The sequence below is a fragment of the Phascolarctos cinereus genome, unplaced genomic scaffold (assembly GCF_003287225.1).
Source record: "Phascolarctos cinereus isolate Bilbo 61053 unplaced genomic scaffold, phaCin_HiC Scaffold_5;HRSCAF=322, whole genome shotgun sequence".
In the NCBI taxonomy this organism is placed as follows: domain Eukaryota; kingdom Metazoa; phylum Chordata; class Mammalia; order Diprotodontia; family Phascolarctidae; genus Phascolarctos; species Phascolarctos cinereus.
This window is the reverse complement of record NW_027555958.1, coordinates 303,359,896-303,376,725: the sequence shown is the minus strand read 5'-3', so window position 1 is coordinate 303,376,725 and position 16,830 is coordinate 303,359,896. Positions and strand designations below refer to the sequence as shown.

Genomic DNA, 16,830 nt, shown 5'->3' with positions numbered 1-16,830 from the left:
TATTTTGTGCCAGGCACTTGGCTAAGCAAGTTACAAATATTATTTCATTTAATGAGGTGACCTGAAATCACAGGATTAAATAGTATTAGAATGTTCCTCTGGACAGCCTGGTCATCTGGGAAGTATGGCTAAGTGGATGATATACGCGGACAGACATTCCTCTTCTCCCTCAATTTCCTGATCATAAAGGGTAGAGGAGATGGAGGTCTCCACGTGTAGAAATCCTGGGCCACTCCCTCTGCAACCAGAGAGCCCAGAGTTGGCGTGTCCTTCCTAAAGCCAGGCCTCTAGGCACTTATGTTCTCACGATGGAGTTAAAGATATTGGAAGGGAGTGCTGGGAATTTGGTGGGGCTTAGGCCATTCCTTCTTCTTCAGTCCCCAAGGACAAATTCCTGAGTATGTTCCCCATTTCCTCTTTGGGGAGTCTCCCACTAGGCAACTTTCTATTGCCATTCTGTTCTAAGACCTAGTACCCCCTCGTTAATGAGACAGGCACTAAGACCCAGCTGGCTGCCCCTCTGTTCCTCCCTGCCCAGTCCCCCAAATCCCCGCCCCTTTCCCCACCTCCCAACGCCTTCTTCAGCATCTGGAGGCCAGGGCCCTCAAGGAGCCTGTGGGACTCTGGGCTTGGGGCATGGGGCAAACGTGGGGGCTGCTGCTTCTCCTGGTGGGCAGTGTCTGGGCACAGTATGAGAAGTATAGTTTTCGGGGCTTTCCCCCAGAGGACCTAATGCCTTTAGGCTCAGCGTATGCCTATGCCCTGGAGCAGTATGAAGGCGAGAGCTGGAAGGAGAGTGCTCGCTACCTGGAGGCATCACTGAGGCTGCACAGGCTGCTTCAAGACAGTGAGGCCTTCTGCCATGCCAACTGTAGCAGTACCAAACCCTCTGCGGAGCACTCCCCTGCCTGGGGGACCAAAGAAGAGCTGGAGGAAGAGTGGGGACGAGAGCTATGGTTTTTTGGGCAGGTGCTGGAGCGGGCAGCCTGCCTGAAGCGGTGCAAACGGACCCTGCCAGCCTTCCAGGTGCCTTACCCTCCTCGACAACTGCTCAAGGACTTCCAGAGTCGGCTGCCTTATCAGTATCTGCATTATGCCCTATTCAAGGTACGGGTCTTCCTTCCACTTCTCTCTGTTCCCTGCCCCTGCCTGCTCTCTCGACCCCTCGAACTTCTAGAATCCCTAGTTCTCAGTTTCTTGGCCTCCAGTCCCTACCTGTCTTTCACCAGTATTCTCCAGTCTTTGTCCCTCTTTTTACTATGGCAGCCTCTAATCCTCTGCCCCCAGCATCCCGCCAACTTCTGTTTTCTTCCCTCTGTTTCCCCCATGTACAACTCCTATTACCTCAGTGTTTCACCATCCCTGCACTTCTTCCCCCAATGTAGATTCAAGTCAAAACTAGAAAAAGATCAAATTAAAAATCTTCAATTGAGCACCAAATTGGAAATCCTGAAAATCAAAGATGAGATTAATAAGATTGAAAGTAAGAAAACTATTGAGTAATAAATACATCTAGGAGCTGGTTTTATGAAAAAACCCAATAAGGTAGATAAGCCATTGGTTAATTTGATTAAAAAGAAGAAAGAAGGCAGGGGTTGAGGCAGCTAGGTGGTGCAGTGGCCCTGGAGTCAGAAGGACCTGAGTTCAAATCTGGACTCACACACATAACACTCACTAGCTGTGTGACTCTGGGCAAGTCACTTAATCCCAATTGCCTCACCAAAAAAAAAAAGAAAGAAAAAGAAAACCAAATATCCAGTATAAAAAATGAAAAGGGTGAAATTACCAACAATGAAGAAGAAATTAAAGCAATAATTAGGAGCTATTTTACCCAATTATATGCCAATAAATCCGACAATTTGAGTGAAATGGATGAATATCTACAAAAACATAAATTATTCAATGTAGATTCAATTCAGTAAGCATTTATTAAGTGCCTACTGTGTGCCAGCTATCAGGACTCAGGTGCTCCAGTGTCTCTCAGTCCGTCTTCTCTTCCTTTAATATCCCCCTAATTCCTACTCCTCTTGTGCATGGATCCCACTACCCTTGTTTCTGTCACCTCCCAACCTTTGCCTCTCTTCACCAGTGTTTTCTGTCCCTCTCTTCCCCAGTGTGCCCTCATCTTTCTTTCCCTCTCACCCGGACTATTACAACAGCCTCCTAACTGTCTTCCTGCTTCAAGGAGTACCCTATCCCACACAAGCACTAGAGTGACATTTCTAAAGTTCCATGTCTAATCCTGTCATCTCCCTCCCTCAGAAAGCTCCACTGGCTCCCTATGGCCTTTAAGATAAAAACGTCAGTTCTTTGGTTTGGCATTGAAAAGCCTTCCCAATCTGGCTTTCAGCCGCCTTTCCAAGCTTCATATGCCTTACTTCCCTTTTTGGTTCAGCCAGAATGATCTACTTGCTATTCCTGGTATAAACAACATTCCATCTTGCTTCACTGTGCCTTTTGCCAAGGTTGATCCCCGTACCTGGAATTCACTTTCTCTGCATCTCCAATTTCTAGACTCCCTAGCTGCCTTCAGCTCAAGCTCTACACCCCATATGAGGCTTTTTCTTATCCCACATGCTACTTTGTCATATGTACCTGTTGTTTCCCACGGATAGAATGTAAGCTTTTGAGGGCAGGGACAGTTCTAGTTTTATCTCTCTGTCTCCAGGTCTTAGCATAGTACTTGATATGTAACAGATGCTTATTAAATGTGTATGAATTGATTGATTTCTTCCCCTGCCTTGTTCCTCCTCCCTAGGGTCCCCAAACTCCTGCCTCTCTCCCCCAGTTCCCTCCAGCCCAGTCTTTGGCCCCTAGTTCACGTTGTCCCCACTCTGATCCCTTCACCATTGCCCACCCCCTGCCCCCAGTGTCCCCAACCTCCATCTCCTGAGCCTAGGAGGGCTGGGATGAGATTTGTGTTCAGGGAATTACAAGAATCTCTCCTTCCTTATTCTTCCCCCAAATTTGAGTGACCTCTCTATTCTGATGCTGTGTTCCCCCTTTCTATCTAGTCTAACCAGCTAGAGAAAGCAGTGGCTGCTGCCTATACCTTCCTGCAAAGAAACCCCAAGCATGAGATGACCACCAAGTACCTTAACTACTACAGGGGACTCCTGGATGTGGATGAGTACCTGACAGACCTGGAGGCCCACCCCTATGAGGTGGGAGCCTGTGGAGAGGGTGGGGGAAAGGACAGGGAGGAAATACAGAAAGTGGTTGATTCTGGTGGAGAAAAGGGAAGGACCGGGAAGTGGGCTTGGAGTGGAACCTCCCCACACCATTCCAAGGTTCATCAAAAGGCTAGGGTTTGACTCCCCCACTTATCTCCTCTCTCAGGCAGTGTTTGTCCAGGCTGTGAAGCTCTACAATAGTGGCGATTTCCGAAGCAGTGTTGGGGATATGGAGCGAGCTCTTGCTGACTATCTCACTGTCTTTGGCAATTGCCTGGCTGGTTGTGAGGGGGCCCATGAGCTCTCAGACTTCAAGGACTTTTACCCAGCTATTGCAGGTACTTTGCTACTATCTCTTATTTTCATTCTGTTCTTCTTCAGGTTCCCCCCACTGAATCACCCCTGTGGGCCCCAGTATCCCCAGTGAAACTGCCCCACCTTAGACCCTTGCTAAAAACCTTATCTCTGCAGGAGATTCTCCTCACTAACCTCGACTTCCTGATTTCAATTCAGTAAACATTCAGTGGACTACCTACTGTATGTAAGACATCTTACTAGGTACTGGGGATGCAGAGATCAAAATTAAAAGAAAAAGATACAGTACCTGCTTTGAGGAATTTCTGTTCTATTGGGGAGGAGAACAGAACTTGTATACAAGAAAATGCGAAGTATCATGCAGTGGCTCTATTACTTCATCAATGTAAGCTCTCCCATAATAAGGGTTCTTAACCTGGGGTCTGTGAACTAGGGTTTTATTTATTTATTTATTTGTTTGTTTGTTTGTTTTTAAAGGCAATTGGGGTTAAGTGACTTGCCCAGTGTCACACAGCTAGTAAATATTACGTGTCTAAGGCTGGATTTGAACTCTGGAGCTTTATCTACTGTGTCACCTAACTGTCCCTTGAACTAGGTTTTAAAATTTTAAAAAAATATTTTATTTTTTCCCCAATTACATGTAAAAACAGTTTTAATCCTTTGTTTTCAGCAATTTTGAGTTCCAAATTCTCTCCCATTCTCCCTCCCTTCCCTTATCACTGAGAAGGTAGGCAATTTGGTAAAAGTTATATATATGCAGTCATGCAAAAAATATTTCCATATTAGTCATTTGTGAAAGAGGACACACACACATAAACAGCAAGAAATACAAGGAAAGTAAAAAAAATACACGGTATGCTTCGATCTTCCTTCAAATTATATCAGTTCTTTCTCTGAAGGTGGATTGCATTTTTCATCATAGGTACTTCGGAATTGAATTAGATCTTTGTATTTCTGGGAATAGCTAAGTTATTCACAGTTGATCATTATACCATATTGTTGTTACTATGTGCAGTGCTCTCCTGGTTCTGTTCACTTCACTTTGCATCAGTTCATTTAAGTCTTTCCAGGTTTTTTCTGAGAGCATCTGGCCCATCATTTCTTACAGCACAATAGTTCTCCATCATAATCATATACCACAACTTGTTTAGCCATTCCTTAGTTGAAGGGCATCTCCTTAATTTCCAATTCTTTGCCACCACAAAAAGAGCTGGTATACATGAACTTGTTTTAAAAAATATTTTGATGTCTGTATTACAATAGAATTGGTTTCCTTTGTAATCCTATGTATTTTATGCATTGAAAAGCATTCTTTGGAGAAGGGGGTCATAGGCTTTACCAGACTGCCAAATGGGTCTATGACACAAAAAAGCACCCTACAACAGTGCAGACTGAACACTATGTGTACCTTTCCGTCTTGGTCCTCCCCATAAATTTGTCAGAGTTAGCCAGTCATTAATTAAGCACTAACTATGTGCTCAGCACCAGGGATACAAAGAAAGGCAAAAAAAAGTTCCCTGCCCTTAAGAAGCTCACCTTCTAATAGGAGAGACCATAAGTAAATAGTCGTCTCTTCCATATTGTGTGACTTTCTCCATTGTTGTTTTGATATATCATGGGTTGGCGTAAGAAATTAAATGGGAATTTGGGGGGAGTTTTGTGGAAGCCACAAATGACATACAAAGGCCAGCAGACAACACAGAAAAAAGTTTAGAAACTCAAAAATGCATAAATATATTGCATAATATGAACATATTTTATCTTTTAATACCATAATAATTTAGACTTCTTCTCTGGTATGAGGAGGGACCAAAAATTTTTACACAGGTTTTCTAGATCATGAGGATGCCATGCCCCTAATCCCCATGATGTAGAAGGGGATAACTGTAACTAGGTCCATGAAAGACATACACATAGTAGATGGAAGTTAATCTAAGAGAGAAAATACACAGCAGCTAAGGGAACTGCGAAAAGCTCCTGAAGAACTTGGGATTTGATTTCTCTCTTTCTCTGTCTCTGTCCCTCCCCCCCCTTTTGAAACTGAATCTTAAAGGAAATGAAGAGAAGGTGAAGAGGGGGAGCATTCCAGAGGTGGGGGACAGCCATTGAAAATACATGGAGTCAGGAGATGGGGTATCGTGTTTGAGGAACCACAAGCAGGGCAATGTAGTTGGATTGTAGAGTTCATGAGGGGAGTGAAAGTATGAGAACACTGGAAAGATAGGAAGGAGCCAGCTTGTGATGGGCTTTGGTGATAGAATAGTTCATATTTAATGGTACTCTCAAAGTCTGTCTGAAGAACTTTGGAATTAATTGTGAGACATGGCACAGGACTGCCCAACATGGCATACTTGCATCAAAGACAGCGCTGTGCTCTGGGAGCAAAGCAGAATTGCAGTAGCTCAAAGGAGAGACTGCAGGAAACAACACATTTAGAGACAGCTCCACTCCAAATGTTCGCATGGATTATTTGTGCTTGATCTGTGGTAGAGCCTTCCGAGCTGGTAAAGGTCAGACACATGGTAGCTTGACTCCAACATAGTTTGGTCATTTTGGTCCTCTTCAAGAACAAAGAACAGCAACCAACCGGTTCTGTTTGATCTGAGAAGCAGCTGCAGTTCAATGAGGGCTGGTGAGAGAGAGGGGTGTGTGTGTGTGTGTGTGTGTGTGTGTGTGTGTGTGTGTGATATGGAAAATCACTTTCACACAAGAGCAGAGGACAGACCAGAGTGGGAAGAGATGAAGCAGGGAGATCAATTAGGAGGCTATTTCAGTAGTTCAGGAGTGAAGTGATGAAGACTTGAAACATGGCGGTGTTTGTGTGAATAGAGAGAAGGGGATGTATATGAGAGGTGTTGTCAAGGCAGATTTGGGTATATGGAGTCAGTAAGAGTGAGTTGTCTAGGATGACATAGAAATTTCCAGGCTGGGTGATTGAGAGGATGGTGCCACCTTTACAGTAATATGGAATTTCAAAAGAGTGAATTCAGTTTTGTACATATTGAGTTTGAGATATCTATAGGTCACTCAGAGATTTCCAAAAGGCAGCTGGAGATTCAGTACCGGAACTCAGGGGAAAGACAAGGATTGGTTATATAGCACTGGGAATCATCTACATAGAGATGGTGACTGAACTCATGAGAGCTGATGAGGTCACCAATTGACATAATATTGAAGCAGAAGAGAAAAGAGCCCAGGACAAAGCATTTGGGGACATCTATGGTTAGTGGACATGGCATGGATCAGAGACAGGAGAACCAGAACAGTATCATGAAAACCTAGAGAGGAGAGGCTATTCAGTAGAAGAAGGTGACCAACAGTGTCAAATGCTGCAGAGAGGTCAAGAAATGTGAGGACTGAGAAAAGGCCATTAGATTTGGCAATTAAGAGCTCACTGGTAACTTGAGAGAGCAGTTTCAGTTGAATGATAAGGTTGGAAGTCAGATGGCAAAGGATTTAGAAATGAGTAAGAAGAGAGAAAATGGAGGCTGAGAAGGGGAGATGAAATACAGGACAGTAGCTAGCAGGGATGGTAGGAATAAGTGAGGGGGTTTTTTGTTTGTTTTTTAGGGATGGGGGAGGCATGGGTGCCTTTGTAGGGGGAGGAGATAGTAGTTGGGGAGAGATGGATAATAAGAGAGAGTGGGGCCATCTACTAGAGAAGATGGGATGGGATGGTATCAAGGGTGCATGCAAGGAGAAGGGCCATGATTCAATCTGAGATTCCTTGAAACCCCCTCAGACTCCTTGAGCCTTCTTTCCCCAGGGCTCTTGGTGGATTCCAAAGGATGAGGGTAATCTGAGGTTGGGGCAGGTTAGAGGTTGTAGTGGTCTTATTTGTTCATCTTCCATCCCCGTCTCCTCCCACCCCTTAGACCGTTTTGCAGAATCTCTGCAGTGCAAAGTGGACTGTGAGGCCGACCTAACCCCCAACGTGGGTGGCTACTTTGTGGACAAATTCGTGGCTACGATGTATCACTACCTCCAATTTGCCTACTACAAATGTAAGTACTTCCATGGGAGAAGAAGGGAAGGATGGGAAGGATGGTTGCAAGTAATTGATATTGGAGCCCACAAAGAAGAGGGAAATGATGGGAAAAGGGGATGTAAGTATTCAAGGTTGGGAGATTGACCCCCCACAAAGAAGAGGGGAAAGATGGGAAAAGAATAAGATGCAAGTATTTGAGAAAGGGGAACTGGGGTCTGCAAAGAGATATTTAGCAGGACATGGGGAGGACTGAGAAAGAGCTTGGTAGGTACAGGAACAGAGGGGATTTGGGGACAGGAACAGTTTGGGGGATGCTTAGGGAGGGCCAAGGCAACCTGAAAAGGAAGAAAGAAGGGAGGCTGAGCTTTGGAAGGACAGGTAGAATACCTAAGAAGAGAGAGTAGAGTTGCTGATGAGGGGTGAGGAGAAGGGTGAACAAAAGAAAATTGCCCTGGGTGAGGAGAAGGCCAGGGAGGGAATTCCTGGGAGGTGGAAGCAGGAAGGAAGATGGGATTGGAAGATCTTGCCCTGGAAGAGATGAACAATGGGGAAAAGGAGGAGGGTTTCCAACTGTGGGTGTGGGCATGACTCTCCCTTACTCATAATTCTGTTTTCCCAGTGAATGATGTTCGACAGGCTGCCCGGAGTGTAGCCAGCTACATGCTTTTTGACCCTACAGACAGCATAATGCAGCAGAACTTGGTGTATTACCGATTTCACCGGGAGCGTTGGGGGCTGCAGGAGGAAGATTTCCAGCCCCGAGAGGTGGGGCTCACTTAGGAGTGACACTCATAATATGTAGTTTAATTATTTCAAGGGAACAAATCCTGACTTCAGCACTCTTTACTCCCATCTATGCCCCCTTAGGGTCCCTTTAGTCTTGGCTCCTGGAGGTGGGGGAGCTCTGTTAAGGTCAAGGTCAGGCTAACCTGCTTGCACTTATCACCCCTATAGTACCTAAGAGTTCAGGCCAGGGATGTTCTGTCCCAGTCCCTTCTCACGTGGCTCCCAGAGTTAGCCTCCTACTTCTCTCCTGAATCATCAAGTCTCAGAAGAATCCAGCTCACATATTCTCCCCGTGGTATAGTAGACATAGTGAGAGCTTTGAAGTCAGAGAACACTATATTAAAATTCTGCCTGTTACTTCCTGGCAATGTGATCTTGGGCAAATCATTTCTCCTCTCTGAGCTTTGATTGCTCCCCTGTAGGATGAGGAGGATGGATCAAACGACCTCTAAGTTCCCCTGCTAGCTCTAAAAAGATCAAGAGTCCCTCCCTTCTCTCCATTTTACAGATGAAGTTAAGGGACTTTTACATATGAGGAAACAGATCCAGGGGAAGTTAAGGAACTTGTCCATGGTCACTCCAGAAGTAAAAATCAGAGATGGGATTTGAATCCAGGTGGCACAGTAGATAGAGTTCTGGGCCTGGAGTCAGGAAGACCTAAGTTCAAATGTGGCCTCAGACACTTACTAGCTGTGTGACCCTGGCCAAGTCACTTAACCCTGTTTGCCTCAGTTTCCTCAGGTGTAAAATGAGCTGGAGAAGGAAATGGCAAACCACTCCAGCATCTTTGCCAAGAAAACCGCAGATGGGGTCACGAAGAGTAGGACAAGACTGAAGAACAACAATAACTTTTGACATTAGAGCTAGTACTTTTTCCTGTGTACCGTACTGCCTCTCAAAGAGAAGGGTCACAGGTACCAGGCAGCCAACAGGTAACATCTCCCAGAAACATAACAAAGGTGGGTTTCATGTAGAAGGAAGCAAGCAAGGACATGCAGTCTCCACCTGTAGTAAGCTGGAGTGAGGTTGCAAGTGTTAATGAGGTGTAAATCTGTAATCCTATGCTCCATTCACCTCCTTCCTCACTCCAGGAAGCGATGCTCTACCATAACCAGACCACAGAACTCCGGGAGCTGCTAGATTTTGCTCGTTTGTATTTGCAGTCAGATGATGAGGTGAGTGCTCAGCTTCTTCCTGACCCTGGGTGAATGCTGTGTGCATGGGTAAGTGTGTGTGTGTGTGTGTGTGTGTGTGTGTGTGTGTGTGTTCCTGTGGGGGGTACTGTCCACAAGTTTTGCCCCATTTTAGAAGAATCTGCCTCTAGGAAGAGCTATACAAATGATTATATATGATGATAGAATTTAGAGCTGGAAGACACCATTAGAAGCCAATTAATCCAATTTCCTCATTCCAGGATTTGTAAGAGATATGATTATTAAATAACCAGTTATTGGGGAGACCCATGTTTTTTTTTTCCTTTCCTAGATCTTCATTCTCTAGTAGGTCATCAGCATGTGAAGGACATTGCTGATAATGATATTGGGTTAACTTTCTCCTCAGTCTTGTTCAGACCTAACCCAAGTAGGGAGGCCCATTGTGTTCTACTCAGGTTTGGATGGGGATAGATCCTTTGTCTAGATTGCTGAAGGCTGGAGGTGATTTGGAAGTAAATGACAATTAAAGTCACATCCCCCAACTGCTATTAGAATAGGTCATTAGAATATTCATTCTCTCATTACTTGTTAACCAATCAGAGTCGAGTGCCACCCTCAGGAACACCCACTCTTCCAAGGGCATTTGAGCATTGAGTGGGTTCCATGAGGGATCTTTGACATCTGAGAGTGCCACTCACCCCTTTTATTAATTATTGCTAGTATGATTAATAAAATGATTACCTATAAACTATGTCTCTTGAACTTTTTATATGTCACCATTTGTGAGGCAGCATCACATGGTGTGTGTAGAGCGGTGATTGGGTTTTGAATCCCAGCTCCAGTAGTGACTAGGCAAGTCACTCTCCCTTTGTGACTTATCCTGTATCTTCCTCTATCAACCTACATCACAGGGTACTTATGAGAAAAGCACTTTGTAAGCTATATAAATGTGTTGTTGTTATTTACCCTGTACTAGGCAAAATCACTTTTGTACATGCTTTCCTCTCTACAAACCTCCCTGCAGCCTCTCCCCACACCTTCTCTGCCTTTTCAGGCACCCAGTGTTTTCATGTGGTCCCAGATTACTTTGTTTAAGAGAAGAGCAGCCTAGGAAACTATTTTCCACTAAGTGACCTGACAAATTTTCACCTGGACTCAGTTTTTTAAAAATTAAGTTAATGTTTAATGAACAAAAAATAATGTTTTCTCCCTCCTACTTCCTTCTCCCCTCATGCCACCAAGTAGGGAAAAAAATCTTTTAAAAAATATGTAGAGTCAAGCAAGACAAATTTCCACAGTGGTCATGTTCAAAAAATATGTGTTTCAATTTGCACCCTGATTCCATCACCTCTCTGTTAGGAGGAGAGTAGCATTCTTCATTATGAGTTCTCTGGAATTGTGATTGATCATTGCCTTGATCAGAGATCTGAAGTCTTCCAAAGCTGGTTATCTCTACAATATTGTTGTTATAATATAAATTGTTTCCCGTGCTTCTACTTCCTTCACTCTGTGTCAGTTCAGACAAGTCTTCTCATGTTTCTCTGGTAGAGTAGGACTTAAGATATTATTCCTTGAAGAAAAATGCATAGTTGAAAAAAAGATCTCTAGGGCAAGGACCGTGCTTGACCTCAAGAAGTAAGACTTTTTTATTGATAATGTTGGGATTTCAGATCTCTGTGAAATGCTTTTGGAGGCCCTTTTGCCACACTTCTTTATCCCAGGGGCCTTGAGGAAGGGAGGCCTGGTCAAAATGGTATTTTATCCCAACATCTAGCAAACTCCAAACTCTTTCTTTCTTAATCCTGGTGATTTGTGGTCCACAATTGCTTAGACAAAAATCTTCCCCTCTTACTGCTCCCCAGTCTCACATCTTCATTCACCTCAACCTTACTACTTCCCTAGACCTGCTGACCTCTTCTTCTGTTGTACCCTTCATCTTAGACTGTCATCTCTCGCTCTTTCCATTTTCTCTAATTCACAGAAAACTGACTCTTCCAGAAGACACTATGTCCCTGGTCATCCTTTCCAGTACTGAGTGGATGTACATTCCCTCATGACCCTCTGCTTTTCTCCATTACAGGGAGCAGGTGGAGAAGTAGGCAATACTCCTTGCTCTTCACTGCCACTTTTAGACTCTCTCCCTGCTACATCGCACAACAAAGTCTTCTCCCTTGAGGTTCATTCTGTCAAGATCCATGTTATCCTGCCTATTATGTAGCAATCTCCAGGTCATCCTCCTTCCTTTCTCAAGGAATTCAAGACCTGACTCACAGTCTTCTTCTGTACCTGAACCCCTGCTTGTATGTTTGGTGACTTCAGTATATATTCTGTGTACATGTTGATGTCACTTCAGATGCCTTGGACTCCCAGTTCATCAGTCTTTTAAATTTTCATGACCTGTGCTTTCACTCCACCTCAGACACACTCAGAGATGGTCATGCCATTCATCTTGTCATTGCCCAATGTCTTCTTTTTCTATTATACAGAATTATGAAATTCTTCTGTCTCACTATACTTTATTTTCCTCTCCTCCAACTCCTTAACCCTTGGTAGATAGACTTTCAACCTCACCACTTAAGCGAAATTTTCCAAGGTTACCAATAATTTCTTTTTCATTCTGTTCTGTGTCTTTATTTTTATGTCTATTTCTTGTATAAAGCAAATTGTTGGGATTTTTAAAAATCCATTCTGACACTCATTTTATTGGATTATTTGATCCATTTTGATTTGAGGTTATGATTGTTTTCCCCATTTTTGGTACTGGGTTTTTCCTGTCATCTCTTAAGTCATTTTTTTTGTTTCTATGATTATTTTTGCTTTACAAATACATCACTTTGTCTTTCAGAGTCTCTTGTCTGGAGAGAAGGTTGTCTTCTAAGTTCTGCACTCTGCCATTTTTTTTGAAAGTCTGTTGAGAGCTCTGATTTCCAACCCAACTTCCAATATCTTCTTTTAACAATTGTACTTTTTTTGGGGAATGGTTATGAAATATCTTGCTATTTCTCTATGCTCTCTAATAAGTCCACAAGATTCTCTTTTTCAATGACTATTTTTGGTTCATTTTTCTTCAGAGTATAATAGTTGTTTATTGTTTTTTTGGCCTCTCTGAATTTTTACTCATTTTTCTTTCTGTCTTTATGAATCTCTCTGTTAGTTTATATGCTTATGAGTGAGATTTTTAATTAGCCTTTCTCCTTTAGACTTCTGGTCTTTCAGACTTACTCTTATATTCATAGTCACTTATCTCTGATTTTCCCCTTCACTCTTTGGTTCCCCCACCCCTCTTCCCCTACTGCACAGATACTCTGACACTGAATGTTCATAGCCTCTCGTTAAAAGATATGAGGGCAACCCTGGTCCCACCTGGAGGAAACTCCCGGGAGAGAAGACTGACCCAGCTAGGTTTCCAGTCCCTTTCCTTCAGATAGGGAAGCTCTTTCTCCTCTAGTTGGTTGTGCCACAAAGCAACAACACCCACATTTTTTTGTCTTCTCCCCACTTGCTCTTCCTTTCCTTTGTATGGCAGAGAATGAGTGTCTGCTGCCTCTTGTGGGATGAGAGTGGGTGGAGGTGTTCAGGCTGAGTCACTGCTATGGAGGGACTGGGCAGGGACCCCCATTGCTGTAGCACAAGCCTCTAAGATTGTTTGTGCCGTCTAAACCCTGTGAGTGAAATGGGTTGGAGCAATGGGGACACTGAGTGGAAACCCTAAGTCTTCAAATTCTAATATTATTTCATGGTTTTGATTTTTGTTTTTTACTTTGTGTGGTACTTCTGTCTTTTTGCCTTTGGGATTCAGCTTTGTTTACTCTAAATCCATAATTCCTTTTTTATGAGGTTTTTGAATGGCAGAGGTTTGTGGAAAACAACTCCTCCATCATCTTGCCAATTATGTGATCTCTACCAAGGATCTCTTAAGTGCCAAACCTGATGGCTTTTTCTCATTCCTTATCCTTCTCAAATCCTCTGCAGCATTTGACCCTGAGATGCAACCCCCCCCTTTTTTTTCTGGATACTCTCTTCCCCCTTGGTTTTTGTAACACTATTGCCATCTGGTTCCCTGCCTACCTATCGAACTTCTTTTAACTCTCCTCTGCTGCTCTCCCAGGAAGACCCTACCATCTCTGGAGGCTGCCCATTCTACTTTGCAATAGCTCTAATTATTAGGAAGCTTTTCCTGATATCAAGCATACATTCTTCTCTCTTCAACTTCCATTCCATGCTCCTGGTTTTGTCCTCATCTAATCCTTCTTTGACATGGGATATAAGGAGCAGACCTCTTGTTTCATTGGTGTTAGGAACTACCCAATAATTCCCTCTTCCAGTGCAGGTTGGCACCTGTAACTTGCCCACAGTCCCAGGGCCAGGGTATCAGATTTACAACTTGAACCCAAACTGCAGTGTCTCTTCATGACAGTCCTTCAAGTACTAAAAGACAGTTTTCGTGTTTCTCCTGATTCTTCTCCAGGCTAAATGTGTCCCTTCACCATCTGATTCCTTTGCCACTTTATTGCCTCTTCCCTAACTCTAAATTCCAGTCAAACTGGCTTACTTGCCGCTCCTCAAACTCAGCACTTAGTCATCTCCTACTCTCTCTGGACCCAGAATTCTCTCTCTGCCTCTTAACTCCCTCACTTTATGTGCTGTCTCCTAAGGGGAGTCTTTCCAGGTTCCCTTAATTGTCTGTGCTTGCGACCCCCTCCTTTCTCAAATTATCATGTATTTACCTATATGTTTGCCTATTGATGTCTCCAAAGGCAAAGTGTAAGCTCCTTGAGGACAGGGATTATTTTTGTTTTCTTTCTTGTATTTCTGGCACTTAGCCAAGTGCCTTGACCATAATAGGTGTTTAATGATTATTGGTTTGGATTGGGTTAGGAACTTTTCTGGGACCCCTCCAACCATACCAGATGGATCTACCATTAAGCTACTCCTATCCCTGGATCCTTGGGCTGAGAAGGAACTGGGTGATGGTGGTGGTGGTAAGTAAAGAGGCAACGTGTTGTAGAGGAAAGAGCATTGGATTTGCTGTCATATCTAGTGGTGTGTTGGTAAATGTTTAACAACTGCTTCTCTGAAATGTAGGCACAACATGCTTCTAAGTGTAAGATTTAAGTTTAATCTGATGTATTGCTATTTTTCCATCCCTTTCTTAAGTCTAGACAATCAATGAAATGAAACGATAAATCAAACCTTAATTTATAGAGTTAACTCATGCTGAGAATTTAACAATCACCTCTCCAGAGAGATCTGGCTCATACAGTGATCTAAGACAATTCCAAAAGACTCATGATGGAAAATGCTATCCACATCCAAAGAAAGAACTATGGAGTCTGAATGCAGATCAAAACATACTATTTTTTCTCTCTTTTTTTTCTTTCTCATGGTTTTTCCCTTTTGTTCTGATTCTTCTTTCACAATATGACTAATGTGGAAATATGTTTAATATGATTGTACATATATAGCCTATATCAGATTGCTGGCTGTCTTGGAGAGGAGAGGGAGAAAAAAATTAGAACTCAAAATCTCATAAAGTGAATGTTGAAAACTATCTTAACATATAATTGAAAAAAATGAAATACTATTAAGTGAGGGGGGGGGGAAAGATAGATCTGGCTCCAGCAAACCCCTGCTATAACACAGATTGAATCCTGGCTTTGCTATTTATGACTTTTGTGACTTGGGTAAGTCATTTCATGTCTTTGGACCTCAGTTTCCTCATCTGTAAAGTTGGGTGGTTAGACTCAAAGGTCCCTTCTAGTTCCAAGGTCATAATCCTACGTGATCCTGTATAGGGGGAACGATACTGCCCTGGGTCCCTTTGACTGGGGAGAGGTTTAGGGAAAAGGCCAAGTTGTAAACATAACCATTCTGCTTCCTCTTTCCTCTTCCTTTTACCTGGGGGCCAGTGTAGATGGAACTAGAGGAGTCGGCACTACCGTTGGAGTCAGAACCACCACCATCAGACACAGAATTTGAAGGAGATGGTGACTATGAGGAAGGCATCTACGCAGATTGGTGGCAAGAACCCAGTGCTAAGGGTGATGATGCAGAAGCTGGTCAGTGACTGGGAGCGGGTTGGGGTCTGTGTGGGAGAGTGGAGTAGGTTGACATGGGATCTGGATTTGCAAGAGGGGTGTGTGTGTGTGTGTGTGTGTGTGTGTGTGTGTGTGTGTGTGTGTGTGTGTGTGTGTGTGTGTGTATGTGTGTGTAACAGAGATTAGATGGTGCAAAGAACTTCCCAAAAGAAGTGGGTAGAACTCAGTGGGTCAGGAAGTGGGGGTGGGGACAAGACGACTGCCTCCCTGAAAAGTGTCTAGTGTGAGAAAAAATATTGTCTGGGTCTTGGGAGAAGAGTCTGCTTATAGACAGGGGACTATTGAGATGATCTCTTCACCAAATGTTTCCTCAGTATTCTATGTCTGCCCAGTTGTTCCTTTCCTGGACTATGCTTTGAGACCAATCTTGATCTGGGGCATTAGTTGGAGCTTTCAGGGGTGGGGAAGTCTAACCCTGATGTTTTCTTCTTTCTGTTCAGAGCCTGAGCAAGCATGAGATAAAATCCCTCTGGGGAGCACTCCAAAATGTTGGGATGATCAGGCCCTCCTACCTCCAAGGAAGCAGCAGCAGCCGCAACAACAAATATTTATTAAACATTCATGAGGAACAGAACTGGCATGACTCCTCCCCCACCTTCTCCCCCAAACCTCAGGGTCACCACCTCTCCAGGTCTTCAATTCTGCATTCTTCATCTCCTCTCCTGTAGTTCCTATGGAGCCGGGGTCACTCGTAAAATTGTCCAAGGGGGAAGGGAGAGAACTTTGCCACTCTGCTTGGGTTCTCCTGTCCTCCCGTGTTCCTACTCCCTGGACTCAGGAACCCGAGGTTCTTAGCAGGGAAGCTCTGGATGGAAGCAGCTGCAACCCTTGGATGCTGCCTTAAACCGGACTTTGGCTAATGTTGGAAACTTGAGGAACAGCCTATTGTAGTAGAAAAAAGCATTGTAATAAAAGTTGGGAGGCCTGAGTTCAAGTCCTGGTAGTTCCACTAATCAGCTTGGTGAATATTAGGCAGTTACTTCCCATCTCTGGAACTCCGTTTCCTTATCTGAAGAATAAGGGTGTTGGATTGGACTGACAATCTATGTCCTGTGAGGAGGAGGATTGGTGCAAATATGCTGGTATAAAATTTCCAAGGATGTGTCTATTTCCTCTTGTCCAGGCTTGGGGATGGGGGTGTGGTGCTGCTCATCTTGGGATGGGAACAGATTTGAGAGCATCTGATTTTGAAACAGTGTAACAAGAACCTAGAACTAGCGAATTGGAAATAGATTTTGTCCAGGCCCTGCCTTGCAGCGTCCCAGCCCTCTGAATGAAGGTGGCGGTAGGGAGCCAAAAGGTCCAGGAGTCACATC

The 16,830-nt window shown here is 43.9% G+C and overlaps 1 protein-coding gene across 1 annotated transcript; it reads left to right on the top strand.

Annotated features, from left to right (window-relative positions):
* The first annotated feature begins 566 nt into the window (after positions 1–566).
* P3H4 (prolyl 3-hydroxylase family member 4 (inactive)) lies at positions 567–16,442 on the top strand. Its single transcript, XM_020972782.2, has 8 exons — positions 567–1,107; positions 3,015–3,164; positions 3,340–3,511; positions 7,364–7,492; positions 8,096–8,241; positions 9,354–9,437; positions 15,331–15,475; positions 15,955–16,442. Exons 1-8 carry the CDS (start codon positions 637–639, stop codon positions 15,969–15,971), a joined length of 1,314 nt encoding a protein of 437 aa, XP_020828441.1. The 5' UTR covers positions 567–636; the 3' UTR covers positions 15,972–16,442.
* Positions 16,443–16,830: the final 388 nt, after the last annotated feature.